Raw genomic sequence first — 11,795 nt, 5'->3', positions numbered from 1 at the left:
CCTTTATGCGTGATGGAGCCCTGCTGTCCCAGAGGTGACTGAACACCTGCCTGCCCATGGGAAGTGGGGAATGAATTCTCTGCTTTGCTTTGCCTGCATGTGTGGCTTTTGCTTCACCTATTAAACTGTCTTGACATCAAGCCACAAGTTTTCTCACTTTTACCCTTCTGATTTTCTCCCCCATCCCACCGTGGGGGAACAAGCAAGCGGCTGTGTGAGGCTGAGTTGCTGGCTGGGGTTAAACTGTAACAGCTATCTATCTGGTAAAGGAAGCTGCCTCATAATAAAAAATAATAAAAAAAAAATTCTAAAAAAATTGGAAGAATCAGCTGGCAAGTCCATAGAGAAAAAGAACAACAGAGGAAAGGGTGGCTGAAAGCCATGCTGACAGCTAGTTATTCTTCACAACCTGAATACTGAGGATGATCACCTTGTAAAACAGTAACTCAAGCAGCAGATCCCATAGCACACAAATTAGTGGTGGTGTATTAAAATAAGTGCTGATCTCTCCTTCTAATATTTTAAATTCTACCAGTTTTCTCAATACCTTTATCAACAACAGGAACACTCACTATGCATTTTCTACAAGGACTTCCTCCGAGGAGGGTGTTCTCTCTAGAGTTGAATCAAAGTCAGCAGTAACATGCTAGTACTACTGCAATCTGAGACACCTGCAGTGGTACGGCAAGCTACACATTTTACTGCAGGAGTTCAGCTACCTTAACTCACATAACATCTCCAACATATTGTACATACACTCACTGTCTGCCTCCAGGGATTCAGAAAGCTGTGGATTTGTTGCAACTGGTATGGCTTTTTCTTCTGATGAAGAGGACCTTTCAGACTCCCGGTGGTTTGTTTCACTTCATGAATGGAAAGAGAGAAATTCATCATAAAGGTTCAAAACAAACCTGGAAGAGCTTTACAAACTACTTTCTCACAGTAAAATCTTCAAGTTTCAAACAGAAAAAATTCAGAGAAATTAGAGATTCCTTTACCAATAGATCTACAGTCAATTTGTGACTCATTTTATGCAATGAATCAAGTATTTAACATTCTTCTCAGCTATCTAACACTAGATAATAACATAACAACAGAGTTCTATTAAAGAATAATGTTATTTGTCTTCTGTAGAAAGAGTGCAACTGCCATACTGGAGGTTTACAACAAAGTGAAGCAAAGTTTGTACTAGTACCATTTACCACTTGAAATTAACACTTATTTCATTACTAACATTCTCTCTTTATCACTAAGTAGGCTGCAGCTTTTCATGTACCTGGTGAGAAAACTGCTTCCCTTCCCATGAATGAACAGAAGCTAATCGAGCACACACAGAAAATCGAAATATAGAAATTAAGTGCATAAAAGACGGCCAAAAAGTATTCAAACCCCCAAATAAACCCACTAAACTTACAGGAATCTCAGGTGTCATTTTTAGCTACACAATTTCTGGACAACAGCAGAGCTTATGTTCACAGTCTGCTTAGTAACTCAAATTGTAAAGAGGTTTATATAGGCTGTTGAATGAAGTCTTTATCACCATACTTTGGGGTCCACCATGATTTGAGAAAAAAAGGCTCAAACTGACAGCTAGTCAATTTGATTTGTATTCACGCCAAATTAGTTTCGTTCACAGACAGAAACGAATACAAGAGCTGTTCCAATTAAGAACACAGGAAGAACTAATACCAGGTCAAAATCATGGTTTTCCAATAGAAGAAACCCAGCAGTTACATGTTGTGTGAACCCAAAGGTGTGGCATCTATTTTATGAACTTACCCTTCACTTGCAGTCCCAAAAGTAGCAGCCTCAGCAGCTTTAAACACCAATTTACCATCCTCGTGAAGGGTCAGACATTCAGCATTTGATTCTTCCACAAATCCTACAAAACCAGACAGATGGATGACTTCCCCGTTGCATTTAACATCATTTCTTTTAAAACGCACATATGATTTTAAAGCAAGCCTTTATGCATTTCATCTAGGATAGTGATCTAACAAAAGAATGCTACCAAGACTTCAAATGCACAGAAGGTCTGAATTCTTCTTTCCCGTAAAACAAGAAGTCTGATGCATAATTTCAGTCAAGAAAACAAAATGACCACTGATATTCTGTTTACAAAAACTCGGTATGTTACTGACCTAATACATAAAAACTTCAGAAACATCCCTCCTTCTTAAAACTGGGTAGTAAGTTTTCTGATTTCTCTTTGGATACTCATCTCATTCCAGCACTGCTTCTTTCCTTCCTTGACTCCATTTCCCCTCTTCTACAAGAAAGCATCTAAGGTCTTTTCATGTTGTTTTCTGTAATGGTTGACTGGTGGTGTTGAAACCCAAGTGCTTACTAACCTGTTTTTATCTCTACAAGTTCAATTTTAGGAACATCCTCCTTTTCTTCTTTGTTTCTACTGTCTGCTTGCTCCAGATCCAGCAATTACCTTTGCAGACAGTATGCAGGACTGGGAGAATTTTGCTAGCTCAGGACAAACAAGAGATACACTGACTGCCCTCCAATGCTTCCAGAGCACTGAAATGGCACAGAACTGTTTGTACCATAGCCCAGCAATGACAAAGTTTCTTTAGAAGGTTATTCTTTAATGACTAGTACCTTACCTTTATTTCTAATGAAAAGCACCTTTGATTTCTTGTCCAAATCTAAGACAGCTAAAGCAGGACAGGTCAATGTTGTGACCTATCTTACTAGAAACACTCAGATCTGGAGAATGCCTTTTACCCAGGCCCATGGAGTCCGTGTCTGGGCACTCCTGTTACTTAAAACGAAAAGGAGCTGATGAACTTCAATAGCAACAATCACTCTCCCGGATCCTCCAGAATCATCTCAGGCTTAGCGCTGAATCAGGATGCATATGATGCACTGATACTGGAGCACACACTCACTGCTACGAACTGTTTCAAGACCTCAGACACAGAATTCTTGACACCTGCATACATGTCCCAAGAACAGCAATCTTTCTTTATAAAGAAAGAATTGAATGGACTGAACTCTGATTGTCAAATACCGACTGTAGCTGTGTTTGCATGTCTTCTCTCTGCTCCTACACTACTTGCATTCCCAGCTAGCGAGCCAAATCTCTTCTAATCTGCCAGCAGACCTGCTCATATAAACACATCCTCAGCAGCTGGCCTGGCCTGAATGAGTTGAATTGAGCTGCGTTACCAAAGACCAACTGCAATAGGTTTGGAAAACGCTGCATAAGCTGTTGAGCCAGCAAAACGAGCAAGTCTGGCTGTAATGAGAAGCAGATAACACAAGCAGACTCATTTCCAGACAAAAACTACTTAACTGAGCACTAATGAGGTGGTTAAAGCAAAAAAGCAAAAGAAAAAAAGGGAGGAGAAAAGAAAAAAATCAAAACAAACAAACAAGAAAAATCAATCTAGTCAAACCATGCCATACACTAAACTTGCTGTAAAAAGACCCTGCAGCCTCCAGAAGCATCCCTAAAGCATAACCAGAAGCCTAAGTTTTCAACTTGTATCCCTCTCAAAACTCCCACAAATCACTGCTGCCTCTCAGCTGCAATTACACACAAGAAATGCCAGCCAAAAGCAGTATACATTCATGATGTCCAGGATATCAAAAAAAGGACTCAAAACACAGTGGCAATTTTAAAAGCCTAAGACAAGGAAGTGCCTAGGACACTTGTGAATACTCGTCGTTAACTGCTGCACTCATCAGCAATTTAACCTTTTGAAGACATTTGGAAAATTCAGAAACTTAGGTTATCATAGGATGAAACACACCAGCTGCTCTTCTTAGTTCTGAGGAATCTGGTTGCTCCATCTGCAAAGGTTTATCTTCAGTCATTGCACTGTTCTCTTCCTTCTCCAATTCTTGAAAATCGGCAGTTTCTTCAGTGGAAGAATTAGCTGGTTTAGCAGCTATAAAGATGACATCATCTTCAAAATCGCCGGGAGATTTTGCATCATGATACTCCAAAGTAGTTTGGTCTGACCTGGCAGAGAAGTTACTGTTTTCTCTGCTGACATCCATTTTCTCCAAACCATCTCCAGGTATGCTTTCTGAAGACTCTTCCACTTCAGTATGATCATCCTCAGGAATGTTCAGAGAAAAAAGCGGTGGTTTATCTCTGCTTTCAGACCACGCATCCTCCACCACTCCATGATGATGCTCAGATGAAGCTTCAGACAGCACTTTATCATCTTCTACTACCTTTTTTAAAGAAACCAACAAAAAAATCTCACGATCAATAACACGCATATGCTTTTCATCAAAGCAACACCAAAAGAGAAAGAACAAACATATACCACTATTTGTAGGTTTTACAAGTGTCGCTTTAAGCAATGTGCTACAAAATTAATTTTCATTCTAGCACTATCTTAGCTTTTAAAGCAAAGAGGAAAAATTAATCACACTTTTGACTGCTTATTGAGTTTCCATGACCTTGGAGAATTAAGATGAAGTGGGTCTTGTAAGTGCTTGCTTATACTGTCATCTCAAGGCTGTTCATTACATTCACTACTGTGTTCTCAAGAAGAGGAAGCTTGGCAGACCTAAAATCATTACTCAAAATTTCTCTTTTTTATGCTTGCCTTTTCAACTTGTACGCACTACTAAAATATTTTAGCATTCACTATGCCTCTAGCATGGAACAAGCACATTAAGCTGGTTGCACTGCATTATTAGTAAGAACTTCATATAGGAGAGAGAGCCTCTTGTCACAATTGAGGAGCTCTTTATAACAGGCAATAAAAGGTATAACAAAACGAATTTGTTAGTCCATGTATGGAAAGCACATCCCGCACACGCCCCTGTTCTGCCCCTGACTTTGGTATGGTGCTTCGGCAACTGCGGGACGAGCCGAACCAGGGAATCCAACTGACAGAACAAAAGGAGGAGTAGAAGGGGGCAACTTTCAGGCTGACCAGCTTCATTGGACAACTCTACGACTGCTATCCCTGGTGTAAGGCAGGAAGCAAAACCAAGAACTTTAGGGCTGGAGAGCAGACAACAGTACAGCTCTCTTCATCAGGAGTCTAATTTTACCATAACTTAAGTAAACCCAGCCGTGTGAAAAGAGAGACCAAAAGAAAAGGCAGCTCATGACTTTTGTTGCTTTCAAAGATGTTTAATTAACAAAGCTTAACAAACCCAAACCACCAGCTCAATCTATATTCCTTACCTTCCTGCCATACCACCAGTTGAAAAGGTAGAGTGGGAAGCTGAACTAGCAATTTGGACAATCACAGCTCCTAACAACACTTGAGTAAAAACCGCCAAGGTGACTGGTATTTGCTATGAATACCTTCCTGCAGGCACATGATGTTACAGAAGGTCTGACAGAACCTGTTTTGACCAAATTCAAGTCTGCCATTCTGATTTGCAGTTCCAAGTCTCAATACAAGGGGTTTTGGCAGACTTTAAGAAAAGCTAACTCAAATCACAGTCTATAAAGCCTTTAACTGTAGAAATCAGGAACTACAGCCCAGCTTACCCCAGCAGCCCATTTTGCATTCGAGTTCTCCTCTCTGAAAGAGATTCTGGGTTCTTTTGCTCGTAGAGGAGGAGTAACTGATCGTCCTGGAGATGCAGAGGGAGTTGCTAGGGGGGTGGTGCGAAGGCTGGATCTGAGAATAGACTGAGGAGTAAACCCAGGAAAACCAGAAGCAGATGTGGCCAAAACTTTAGCTCTCTATTAAAAGAAATCAAAGTGTTTAATTGAAAACTAGTTACATTGTCAAAACGGAAGACTGCGCTTGTCAGAAGTATTCGTTTAAATTACAAACCAAGTTTGTACCAGCCAAGAGGACAAAGTTTATCTTATCCTCTGCACTGCTCTTTTTCCAATGGTACAAAAACCTTAATGACAAAACCTCAAATCTTGTTGCCTTCAATCTTATCTCCCCTCCCAGTAAATTTTGCAATTTCTACACTGCTCTTCTAAAAGGCATACAACTTCAAATGTTACCCAGATACAGTGACTCAAAACACTGCCATGCAAAATGGCCAGCAGCAAAGCAACAGCAATAGCTTATCTTTTCACTAATTAACCAAGCCACACACTTGACTAAATTAAATGACACTTCTGTAAAAATACCTACACATCTTCATCTAGCAGCACTGAAGTCTTCTTACCTCTGTCCAGAAAAGTTTTCACATTATTGAAAGGGTTTAAAAGGAGGATAATGAAACTAGCTCAAAGATATGGAAAATATTTAATAAAAAGAAAAAGGTTATCGTTCAGAGAGATCACCACTATTTTGTTTAGGTAGGCAAAGGGAAAAACATCAGCACCAAGATCACCGGTCACATGTTACTTCCTTACATGGCAAGAGTTCGATGGCAGTGAATGGAAATACAGTTTACCACAAACAATTAATAATGAAAACTACTGCAAAAAGCCAGCACTGAATTGGACAGAGACTGACGTCACTTAACTAACATCACTTGACTGGATTAAGAAACTGAAGCGTATACATTCTGGCTTGCTTGCAAGTCAAACTATACAGAGCTATTGAGCACTTAAATGATGAGTTGATTCAGCTACAAATTGCATCCTTAAGTACCTACGCATGGCGAAAAGTCCAATTTTAACTTACTGTGTTCCACGCAACAAAAACAAGGGTATTTCATGAAGCTATGGGACAAGGTGCATACTGCAATTAACTGAGAACTCAACTTGCCCTCCTCAAGACTGTTCCCAGTGTACTGCTTCCAAAAGGACTGTATCTACAATAACCACATGCACACTGAAAACATCCCACAACTGGAATCCAGCGGTGTTGGTGTGAAATACTTCGGTGGTTTCATGTGAAACAAAGTTTACAGGCTTTTGGTTTGGTTGGTTGTTGCTGGCTTTTTAGAATACAAACCTTAACCACCAGAGGAGTCTCCAGCAAATTCAGCTCTGACACTTCGGAAGAATTCTTTTGTGAGATGGAACCACGCATATTTGATTTCAAGGGGCTGGATGCCAAGAATGAAGCAGAAGCTCTGCATGGTGACTGCCAGCTACCACCCTCTGCTGCAGAACATGAAGGAACAGGACGAACCACCAAATCCAGCAATCTGTTAAGATACGCAATTTAAAATATGAACATAAATAAATGAATGAAAAAAAAAATAAATCATGCTGCGTTCAAGAAATCCAAGATGATACCCAACAAAAACATTCAATGAACAAGAAATATGGGTAAACTCTCACTGTAGGGCTGAGGTAGCAGGCCCATGAACAAGCTACATGCATTTTCTTTCTTTTAATTATTTCTTTACATTTCCTACTTAATTTCCTAAATCTCTGCCTCTGAGGCAAAAGTCAGCCAAGGTTAAGTTGCACAAGTGAGGCAATTCTCACGTCAGAAGAAAATTCATCTACATTTCAATGCTGGAACCACTTCAAATTCTCCACTTACTTGTGTCCCCAAGTTGACCTTTTCTTTAACAGGTACAGAACTATATGCAGACAGAACGCTTTGCAAACACAGAAAGTATACACACAGAAACACACAGAGATATATGAGAAGCAACTCCTTTTTGTCATTCTGTAGATCTACTCTACCTGGAACATTTTCGTGACAACCCTGTAACTGGTGTCCCAATAAATGCATCGGGCCGCTCTGCATCACGGAGAGGATGTGGCTCTATGACGGGCGGTTCTGTAACTCCAGGACTAGAATTAAAAGGAAAATTTCACTGACTCTCATTCCCCTGAAGTCCAAACGTACCAGAATTCAAGTTTATTTGACCATACCACCTGTGGGACCATCATCTGACAACTGCTAGCCTCTGTTCCCTTCTTTATAATTCTGCCTATTTTTAAGTAAACAAAGGCAGAAACAAGGCAGAAACTGGGCAGGAAGTGGTAAAAGATTACTGGTTGATCACACAATCACGTCCATCAAAATCTGTACACCAACAGTTTGATGGGAATCATGGTTTTACTTTCAGCTATCTTGAATTCTGTAAACACATGTAATGTAAATACATGTATTGGCATAAAGAAGATTATCATGGCAGAAACTCTCTCCAAATACTACTTATGATGTATTGGTTCTTAAATGTTATATATTGTACGTGCAAAAAAGCCAAACCAAGCTTTATTCAGGTGCACCTTCCCTCCAAAACACTAATGGAATTCAAAGGGATTTTTCTCCCTCTCTCTCCAAACATTAAGGCTCAAGAGTAGGCTTTGTCAAAAGGCTGCTTACCTATCACGGTGCGAGAAACTGGTTTTCTGCTCGTTTCCTACCCGCAATTCTCCAATTTTAGACAATACATTACTGATGAAAGTTGCTCTTGTATGAACATTTCCTGCATTAGCTTGTTTTGTTAGTGTTGATAATGGCTTTGGTCTTGTGACTGTAAAGCAAGAGGGAAAAAATATCAGCCTTCTGTAATCAGAGTCACCATTCATTGTCTATTCTATCTCCCTGCCAGGAATTACCTTCTCTTAAGGCCGACGAAGGCAAACGGTAAGGCTTGGCTCTCTCTACAGCCAGCTTCCTTTGAACTCTAGGAAGGATCTTGCCATATTGGTCTAACAGAGAATTTCTGGCAACTGCTCTCTCTCTCAAGCGAGGATCACGATCATTCTGAGGAATGGAAAGCGTAAAGCAAGAAGTTAACTAATTGCAAGCAGTTCACTGCACAGAACTATCTGTGCAATCTCTAATCAGTGAATAAATTTCCTCTATGAATACAGTAAAATACATCCACTGCACAGAACGGCAGCAAGTTCCACCATCAGTGCACACCAATTTCACCTGGTGTTCCTAGCACAGTGCAAGGCACACTAGAATAATAACAGAACCTGCAACTTTAACTTAAAACAATGCTGGCACTCTGCAGAACCTTGTGCTGATACACTTGCTATCGCCTGCAATTTTCAAATGGCTTACAACATAACAGGCTTTCCCTTGTTTTTCCTGAAACACCAGCGTCCGAGATGACTGAATATACAGGGCAGCGGCAAATGATGTTGGACAAAATGATGAGAATATTAAAACGAGTAAGAAAAAGCTACCTACACGCACCTTCTGCCTGGATGAAAGTTTTCACATGCAGGACCTAAAACTTCCAAGATCACCATATAAGTTTGATTCACTGGAAAACCATGGTTCTGGCATACAGTAAATGCCTCTCAGATCCATAACAGAAGTTCCTATAACACTAAATTTAATCTGGCTATTTTGAGAAACACAAGTTAGATAAGGATTTCGGTATTGAAAGTGGTAAAATGAAGGTTGTGGAATTGCAGAGCTCACGCTCTAACTTGAGCAAATCAAAAAACCTCACTGTGCTAATTTCACCTGTGCACTGGCATCCAAGGCTGCTCTCAGCTAGACAAGTAAAGGTGGGGCAAGATATAAGAGATGGCATGCAACACACCCTTCATTCCACAGAAACAAGGGACAGAAACAACTTCCAATAATCTAAACCATACACAGCATACATATCTGCATAACTGAATGGTAAGATGGGCTGACAGAAAAGATAGACGTTTATTCCTCAGATGCAAACCAACTGGTTTAAGTGGAGTTCACAAGGCTCCATAACATGTAATTTATAACTTCACAGAGTAGCTTGAGTACTGAAATATTTTGTTCAACTTGTAGGTTCAGCTGTAACTTCAGGTGTAGAAACTTATTCCGAGCATTTCAAGGAATGGTACTAAAAACAAAGCAGGATTTTTATCGAGTACTATCAAAAACGGTTGGTAACACCTAACAGGAACTTGCACACTTGACAGAACTGTTATGCTTACCATAAGATTAATGTTCATCGACTGATTCAACTGTAGTGCTGGGATATAGTTGGCACGCTGCAGATGGTGGACTAAAAGAAATTCATGGTTCTGAATGCCAGCATTGGTCTGTAAAAACTTCTCCAAACACTCCTGTGAGAAATAACACATTTCAAAAATCTGTTACGATTCTGCCTCTTCTCTTTTCAAAGAGACGGTTAAGACTTTTTTTCTCTTGTCCACACTTACTCGTTCGGTGTCTGTGAAAGGTAGCTTCAGCAAGTCTTCCATTAGTCCCATCTCCTGACAGGTTTCATACATGTGTTTTAAGAGCTCTTCTATGTTTAACGGAGTGGCATGTTGCTGCAACAGACCCCAAGCCTCCACCATGCACCTGTAATTAATTTTCTTGAGATGTAATGGAATATTAATAGCATAACTGAAAAGATGCCCCCAAATGATTGTATTCAAAGTTTAACGGAAATTTAGGGGATCGTGATTTGTATCATTTGATCTCCACTTTTCACAATAGTGGAGTGCCAAAGTGGTGGGACAGATTTCTTTTACCTATTGGACAACAACACAGTGAGGAAAAGCCGCACTTCACTATTGCTTGACATTGATGGCTTCATCATCTGTATGTATCTGAGGGCTCGCCTGTGCTCTCCTTGGCACATGAGGGACTGAATAATTCTCCTGTGTTGCCATGACACAGTTTTGATTGTAGCTGGATGAAAGAGCAGGGCCAGTGAATTCTGTGGAAGTTAGAGATGAGGTTTATTAGGACAGAGAGAGAGAGAGAGAGAGATGTACATGCATGCAACAAAAATATTCAAAAGTTTCTTAAGTAAGGGTGAATGTGTGTTAAATAAACTTTGGTGACTAAGTAATGAAATACGTGATACAGGACAGGTAAATAGAAATTCTTAAGTATTTGCAGGAAAAAACCAACATTCAGTTAGCCATACAGAACAAAGTGAGTGTTTGAAAAGGAGTAATTCACACTTTTCTAGGTCAACCCAACCTCTGTACACAAACACCACTTTTTATAACTGCATTACTAAATAAGAAGTGATTCTCCCAGGCAAACAGATCCTATTAATGACGTGACAGGCAAAAAACAACCTTCAGCATCAGAAAGAACATGAATTAGGTTGCAAAGTCTCTTTTGCAGCCTCCTGTCTCAAAGCTTGTTGCTATGATCAGAGTTTCACTATTTAAAGTACCTAAACCACTGTTTTTGAGTAAGTGCTCAGTTGGTCAGCTGAAAGCAACCTGAACGGATGGCTTTGAAAATTCAAACATCGAGCCTTATTAAAGTTGAACTCTTCTTTGTTTTAATCAGTTTCCTGCCAAAGTAATTACAACAAAATTTCAAATCATAATTTATTGCTGAAGATGTCATAGCAGTATTACAAAAAAAGCTTCTAATGTTGTAGCACGTGTTATTAGCTAAGCACCAAGTTTTTAAAATCATTTTATATATCATAGCTTTGGACTGCAGTCTATGTCTAACTAAACTGTAACATACTTACTTCATAATCGTTGTGATCTAGAAGCCAAAAACCTTGAACAAGCTTAACAAGACCCCAAGGGATAGCAAAGGCAGTTGGGAAGGAGTCGATGGATGTTTCCGTTTTGTTTGGAAAGGAATGCATGATATCTAGCAGCAGGTAAATTGTCTGATATCAGGAATCTAATTAAGGCTAATAAATTTGTAAGACACAAAATTTATCCCATTACATTTAGAAAAACATAATGGAATAAGAATATAAAAGTGGTAGGAAGCAGAAAACACTAATGTATTAGTCTTGCCTTTTTAAGCTATTCTAACCTGAAGGTAGTCAGGGCCTAACCACAAAATTGCATTTGCAATAAACAGCCAGAAAGAAATACTCTCTGATTTCATTCAAAAAACATTCAAAAAGGTTAACTTTAGGTATTTAAAGACTTCCCTTATAAACACAGGCTCCCTCTCTACTCAGTGGAGCTACCAGCTGGCCATTCAAAACATCTGAACATCCAGTGCTTAATTATTGAAGCAAACAAATGCTGCAGTTGGTGTTTT

The 11,795-nt window shown here is 39.6% G+C and overlaps 1 protein-coding gene across 1 annotated transcript in view; it reads right to left on the bottom strand.

Moving 5' to 3' along the window:
* Positions 1-762: 762 nt before the first annotated feature.
* LOC104167879 (protein ELYS-like) overlaps positions 763-11,795 on the bottom strand; it is a gene marked incomplete at its 3' end in the record, with an annotated part of 32,689 nt that continues 21,656 nt past the window's right edge. The window contains 12 exon segments of the mRNA XM_009708271.1: positions 763-863; positions 1,780-1,882; positions 3,768-4,197; positions 5,480-5,677; positions 6,858-7,053; positions 7,544-7,654; positions 8,193-8,343; positions 8,429-8,576; positions 9,749-9,880; positions 9,977-10,121; positions 10,295-10,482; positions 11,263-11,409. Of these exon segments, the coding sequence (XP_009706573.1) occupies positions 763-863; positions 1,780-1,882; positions 3,768-4,197; positions 5,480-5,677; positions 6,858-7,053; positions 7,544-7,654; positions 8,193-8,343; positions 8,429-8,576; positions 9,749-9,880; positions 9,977-10,121; positions 10,295-10,482; positions 11,263-11,409 (2,050 nt within the window).

This window comes from Cariama cristata, unplaced genomic scaffold (assembly GCF_000690535.1).
Source record: "Cariama cristata isolate BGI_N322 unplaced genomic scaffold, ASM69053v1 scaffold7059, whole genome shotgun sequence".
NCBI lineage: Eukaryota > Metazoa > Chordata > Aves > Cariamiformes > Cariamidae > Cariama > Cariama cristata.
The sequence above is the reverse complement of the archived record's forward strand: the minus strand, read 5'-3'. Positions and strand labels throughout refer to the sequence as shown.